The sequence below is a fragment of the Callospermophilus lateralis genome, chromosome 14, assembly GCF_048772815.1.
Source record: "Callospermophilus lateralis isolate mCalLat2 chromosome 14, mCalLat2.hap1, whole genome shotgun sequence".
Taxonomy (NCBI): domain Eukaryota; kingdom Metazoa; phylum Chordata; class Mammalia; order Rodentia; family Sciuridae; genus Callospermophilus; species Callospermophilus lateralis.
Window position 1 is genome coordinate 59,727,202 of NC_135318.1, and position 6,396 is coordinate 59,733,597.

General features: G+C 52.2%; 1 protein-coding gene across 2 annotated transcripts; it reads right to left on the bottom strand.

Moving 5' to 3' along the window:
- Positions 1 to 3,314: 3,314 nt before the first annotated feature.
- Egr4 (early growth response 4) lies at positions 3,315 to 5,530 on the bottom strand. 2 transcript variants are annotated; one of them, XM_076833923.1, is made up of 2 exons: positions 5,086 to 5,530; positions 3,315 to 4,630 (listed from the first exon to the last, which is right to left on the bottom strand). In XM_076833923.1, the coding sequence occupies exons 1-2, from the start codon at positions 5,528 to 5,530 to the stop codon at positions 3,315 to 3,317; spliced, it is 1,761 nt and encodes a 586-aa protein (XP_076690038.1). The 2 variants fall into 2 exon arrangements, with proteins under 2 accessions (XP_076690038.1, XP_076690037.1); XM_076833922.1 differs by having other exon boundaries at positions 3,315 to 4,633.
- Between the last annotated feature and the right edge of the window lie 866 nt (positions 5,531 to 6,396).

Sequence of the window (6,396 nt, forward strand, 5' to 3'; positions counted from 1 at the left end):
ATATGTAAAACAAATCCCACCATTATGTACAAGAATAATGCACCCATAAAAATATGTTAAAAAGAAAAGAAATCCTGAAAATGAATAAAAGCCTTAAAAAATAACACTCAGGAGAAACATGCCTTCAACCTAGACACAATGTATTGCTGACCAGGGAATCCCCAGCAAAGATTAGCTCAAAGCTAAAAATCACAAAACGTAACAGAAAACAATGAACCATGAATGAGAGTAGATAAGACCCTGAAAAAATATCCATAAGTTCCATCAGGTCTAAATGATAGCCTGGGTATGTGGGGGAAAGGAGGGAACAAAGGGAATTCTTACAGAACTGTAGTTATTTAGGCAAATCTAGGGAACTAAAGACATTGTCACTATTAATAAGAATTGGGTATATGGAAGAATGATTTGATTTTAGATTGTGTTTAAAATAGTAGTGGGATATTCATACTGAGATGGCCCTTGGGGCCCTAGAGTTGACTGACTTAGAAGTCATGTATGTATGGGTGACAGCAATGAATGTGCTCTCCAAGAACATGGTTGAAATAGGAAAGCAGCAGCTAAGAACTGAGTCTGGGGAAATGCCCACATTTTGAGGACCACATGAAAAAGAGGAGTAAGTAAGGAAGATGAGCTCTCTGGCAGTACCTAATTCTGCTTGGATCTTGGGTTTGGGGTGATTTTTTGATTGTTTGATTTTAATTCTCTCCCTTTTGGCCTAACATTCTCTTCCCTCAAAATCCTTAGGGGAAGTTTCAATAAATGAGGACACAGGAGGGATTTCTTGTCTCTGAGTTCTAGAACCAGGATGGGCTCTGGTACCAGGACTACTAAGTCACGTGTTTGGAATTTCATTTTTTTTCCTCATAAGTGATATTAGGCCTAATATTAGAGTATGAGGACAAGATCAGGCACACTTGGGTCAGCACTTGATGGAATAAAGCTGGAGGGAGCATGGGTGGTGATTAGAAGCCAGCCACCCATGGCCAGTCTGCACTTCCTCCTTTGTTCAGGTTGTGTGCTTTGGGGTCATTTACTTAAAATATGGGCCTTTATGCTCTTCCTTACCGTACTCTGTATGTAAAGGTGAATTCAGGTGGTCTATGCCTAAGAATGAAAGTTGTGGTCATTTAAATAGTAAAATAATAAGGGTCACTACTACCTTATGTCTCCAGAATCTACCACTTATCTAGCAGTGCCTGACAGCCCATCATTTGAACCTCTCCATAGGGTTAAACATTGCCCTCTGCACACTACTCTTCTAGAATGTCAATTCCCCTAGAAGAGGTAAAAATCAAATTCTTTAGCACAAATTAGTTTCTTAGATACAAGGTATTCAGCCTTTAAATGAAAGCACTTAATACTTGGGGGAGAGAAAAGGAATCCTCTGGATTATTTGATTTCTCTGGTCAACTAGTCTGCAGGAGTGGAGGGGTGAAGAAGCCAAAGGATCAGGAGTTGTGTTAGTCTGGCATCAGAGAGCTGTGGGCTAGCCTAATTCAAAGCAGCTCAGAAGGGAAAAGAATGAAGACTGCAGGTATAGGTCTTCTCCCTGCCTTAGCAAAGAGGAGTCACCTGGGAGGGGAGATGGGGTGCATGGCAGGCTTTTTGTACTCCAATTTCTGCTCAAGGTGACCAAAAAGGAGAGTAAAATCTTTGAGTAGGGAGTTCAAAGAGTAAAGGAGGGAGGCCTACTTTCCCCATTACAGAGTTACACTTTCTTCCCCACCCTCCTGCCTGCCACTCAAAAACATGAAGGTTCACTTGGAGGGAAAGCTTGGAAAGGGCAGTGGCAGTGGATGGTTGGACAACAAGTAGCCTTATGCTTCCTGGAGAAGGTTCTTTATGGAAAGAATAAGGTGACCGCAATCCTTGGAGTAAGTAAGACCTGCTCCTTGCTAGACTCAGGTGTAGTCCAGCTGAATGCTGAGACCCTTTGCCCTGACAATATGTGACTTTTGAACAGATGCGTAGGCTCAGGCTGGAGTCTCTTAGGGTATGAGGACAAGATTGGGTATACTGGGTCAGCACTTGATGGAATAAAACTGGAGAGAGCATGGGTGGTTGATTAGAAGCCAGCCACTCATGGCCAGTCTGCACTTCCTCTTTTGTTCAGGTTGTGTGCTTTGGAATAATTTACTTTAAAAATGGGCCTTTATGCTCTTCCTTACCCTACTCTGTATGTAAAGGTGAATTCAGGTGGTCATGGAACACTGGGTATTCACAAATAGCACTGAAATACTGCAGCCTTTTGCGGCTTTGGCTACTGCCTAGCGCTCCCTCTAGTGGCGAATTCTGTTTCTTTTTCTCACTTCCCTGTAGGAAACCTTTCCTAACAGGTCAGGTACCTCCAATCCGGGGTTGGAAAATGAGAACTGGCTTTAGAGTCAACTGTTTGACTCTGCTTCTAGCTGGGTTACTCAGCAAATTATCTACATTGCTCCCTCATCGTGAAGTGGGGTTTATGCCTGCTTCACTTTAAAATGAGGATTAAGGAGGATACCATGCACAATATTTAACACCTACACCTTTAAATCACTTTCTAGTTCCAGAAACACTTTTAGATCTTAGGTCAGCTGTGATTAAATTCATTCATTAATTCAATACATATTTATTGAATGCCTACTATGTGTCACAGTGCCTGGTAGGTGTGCTTGACAGTAGGTGTGTAATGTGTTCAGGGCCTGTAACCCATGAACATGGGGATCGCCTTTGTCTTCTGGCACATGCTGTCCTGGAGAAGCTGTTTGTGGAAGGGTTAGGAGCTTACATGGCAGATTCAGTAAGCTTTTAGCACAATAATTTTAATTGCAAAAATAAACAGTTTTGTCAACTGCTTGAGAGTAGCGTCTGCTTTACAAAAATTAACAACAACAAAAAGGAAATAACCCCAAAGCAAAACGTTACATCCAATTGCTGCTGGAAACGACATTGCTGTACAAAGTCCCGCGCGAGACCGGCTCGGCGAAGCCCCAGCCTGTCTGTGGGGTAGGGGTATAGAGGACGGCATGGGGTGTGAGCCAGTTACAAAAGACTATCATGAGTCCCAAGGAAGTGCCTCCTCAGTGGGTGGCCTGAGAGGACTTTCCCCAAAGCGGCTCACAAGGAAAACAGCGCCTGAACAGCGGGAGCTATCCACGGAGCTGGTGCTGAACGGGGCAAGTGCAGCGGGCGCTTCAGGGGAACTGGAAGCAGGACCGGAGGCCGGCCCCGGGGCGTGCGAATAAAAGGTGGGAAAAGAGCGGGGAGGGGGGACGGGCCAGATCTTGTTGTGCGCGCCGAGTGGCGGCGCCCCAACCTACAAACCCAGCTCCTGCTCACAGCGCAGCGAAGGAGAGGCCCAAAGAGTAAAACCCGAGGCCCTTAAGCCGCTCCTCCGCGCGCGCCTTCTGCTTAAGGTGCACCTTGCTGTGTCGTTTCTTCTCATCGCTGCGCGCGAAACGGCGCCCGCACACGTCGCAGGCAAAGGGCTTCTCGCCTGTGTGGGTGCGCACGTGAGTGGTGAGGTGGTCGCTGCGGCTGAAGTTGCGGAGGCAGATGCGGCACTGGAAGGGCTTGTGGCCAGTGTGGATACGCAGGTGGCGATTGAGCTCGTCGGAGCGCGCAAAGCTCCGTACGCAGCTTTCCACAGGACAAGCAAAGGCCTTGGCGTGTGGACGAGGGCAGAAGCAGCGAGCGCTGCACTTGCCTCCTCGGCGCCCCTTGCGCCGCGCCTTGGCCGGGGGAAAAGGGGCTGGTGGCTGCACGGGTGGCGCAGTCACGCCACTGCTCCCGGGGATGTCGGCCACAAGAGGTTTGGGGAAGTCCGCGGTGGCAGTGCTGCGAAGGCCCAGTGGGGAAAGCTGAGACTGTGTACCGGCCAGAAACTCTCCGCCGTCGCCACTACTCCCTCCCTCCCCACTAGGAGGGGTCAAGAGCCCCGGGAGGCCCTCGGCCCCATCCCCTAAGTCACCTGGGGCCAGCGGGAAAGCGTCGTAGGCCCCGGTGGAGTACAGTCTGTTGGTTGGACCGGCCGGAAGCTCCGCAGGACAACTGATGGACAGAAGGTCCTCGATCTTGGTCCCTAATGAGGGGAAACGAGCTTCGGGGGCGGCCTGGTAGCCTCCCTGTGACCCACAGTTTCCTGGGGCCCCAACAGAAAGCAGCTCCCAGGGTGCGTAGGGACCTTTGAAGGCCGAGGCAGCGTCCAGCGCTGGAGAGGCTGGAGGCGCCCGAAGGCCCGGCTTGACGTCGGGCGGAGAGAGCTGAGGCTCGTACAGGCACTGAGAGGGGGCGCCAGAGGAAGGCGAAGCCTCCCAAAACGCCTCTGAGAAGGCGGCCGCGCTCAGATCCGGGGAGTACAGGTCCGGCGGACCTGGCAGCAAGGCGTCGGGGCCCGCGGGAAAGGGAGTATCCAGTGGGGACCGGGATGCTGCCGCCTCAGGGCCGGGGAAGGGTGCCAGGCCTAAGATGCCCGACATGAGGTTGAAGAGTGCCTCCGGGTCGTGCGGATGTTCTGGTACTGCCTGAATGAAGAAGCTACCGCTGTAGCTGAGGCCAGGAGGGGGCGTGGGCGCGGGACCCTCCAAGAAGCAGGAGTCAGCCAAGTCCCCCCCGGCACCGCAGTTGCTCAAAGCCCAGCTCAAGAAGTCGCCTGCTGAGGAGGGAGCAGGAATCAGCTCTGGGCACACCAAAGGGCGTGCCTCTGAACCCTCAGTCCCTACCCACGAAGCCCTTGGTGCACACCAACACACGCAAAGTGCCTTTTGCACATTCTGATCCAGCAAGGGCCGGCAAACATCCCAGGACACACATACAAACATGCACACGCAAAACACACGTGCATAGGCAAAAGGATACCTGGGTTCGCGCGCGCGCGTGCGCGCACATACACACACACACACACACACACACACACACATACACACACACACACACTCACACAGGTTCCAGCGGAGGCGCCGGCGGCCTAGTGGGGGTGGGAACGGGAGTGCGCGCCCCATGACCCCCTGCGCCTCCCATCCCCCCATCCCTATGTTTCCAGCGTCCCAACCCCTGCTTGCCCCTGCGTTTTGTCGCCGTCTGAGCACCCCTGGCCGCGCTCCTTACCTCCAGGATAGCCAGCGGTCGCGGGAGTGTCCCTGGCGGGCAGCCGAGGCAATTCAGTGCTAGGTTCGGCGCAACAGCCTTCGGAGGACTTGACGAGGATCGCGTCGGGGCCAGAAAACTCACTAAGGTGGAGCATGGCGCGGTAGCGGTTGCGGGGCACTCGGGGCCTCGCCCGCTGGGCTTGAGGGCACGTAGGTTGCGGGGAGGCCGGCGGTCGCGGCTCCCCGCGGTGCACAGTCCCGGGCACCCGAGCTTCTAGCTCCGGGCGCTCACCTCTAGGAAAAGGGTCTGGGGGCCCCGGAACCCTCGCTCGCCCGCGAGGGCCTCGGGCGGCGGCTCCTTGCCTCTTCAAAGCGCAGCCAGGCTCCCCCAACCCACAGCCCCCCCACTTATATAGCTGCGGCGTCGCTGGCTCCGGGCTTCCGACTCCCCGGGCCACTGCCATTTCGGGAGGCCCCGGCCCTGCCGCCGTGACGTAAATGCCCAAACATGGACACAGGATGTGTGCCGGGGACTCCCGAAAAGGAAAGCTCGAGCTGTGACGTCGCTGCCGCCGCAGCCGAGCCCGCTCCGCTGCGTGCGGGCGCGCTCCCCGAGCAAGGAGCCCCGTGCGCGCCGAGGCCACGGGTGCGCCCGAATGGGCTGTGCGCCGCGTGGGGCCGAACGTCCAGTACGTGAGTTTCCCGCCTGGAGGTAAAGGCCCTAGGGCGGTGAGGTAGCACGCGAGGATTGTGAGATTCCACAGTTTGAGGGTTCGAATCCGCTGTGTGTCGCTTACTACATGTAATCCCTTCTTTGAATTTGCTATAGACAGAAACAGAACACTAGGCGCATTCATTCAATAAACCGTAGCGATTATCGCCATTATGGTTTTTACTAATGCCTGTTTTTCCATTTTCTTAAGGTTTTGTTTTGAGTATGTGTGTGTGTCTGTTCAAATTTCTGCTAGGAAAAATAACATTCAAGTTAAAAAGGACGATACCATCACTTGCTACAACTGTGTATATGTGGGGAAGTCAAGTCTGTACAAAAGAATAAATTATGCATTAAAAAGTTTGGGGCCCTCTTTGCCCCACCCACCTTCATTCCCACGTTCTAAGTTATCCACATTTAAGTTTCTAGGGTTTTTTTTTTTTCCAGAAAATTTTTATATATATGCAAGCATATACACTGTGCTGCAGTGTAATTTTTTTTTTTTTTTCACTTAAAATAGGAGAGAGGTTGCACCATATCCAAACACTCTTTTCTAAGGTCGTATGCTCCATTGAAAGGGAGGCCCCTGAGTTAGTCAATTAGTGTCTTATCCATGAG

Excerpts from the sequence above, each read along its gene's own strand:
- Egr4 (XM_076833922.1), bottom strand. The coding sequence starts at position 5,530 with ATGGCAGTGGCCCGGGGAGTCGGAAGCCCGGAGCCAGCGACGCCGCAG. Across the intron at positions 4,634-5,085 it reads GACCGCTGGCTATCCTGGAG|CAGGCGACTTCTTGAGCTGG; the intron begins GTAAGGAGCGCG and ends CTCCCTCCTCAG.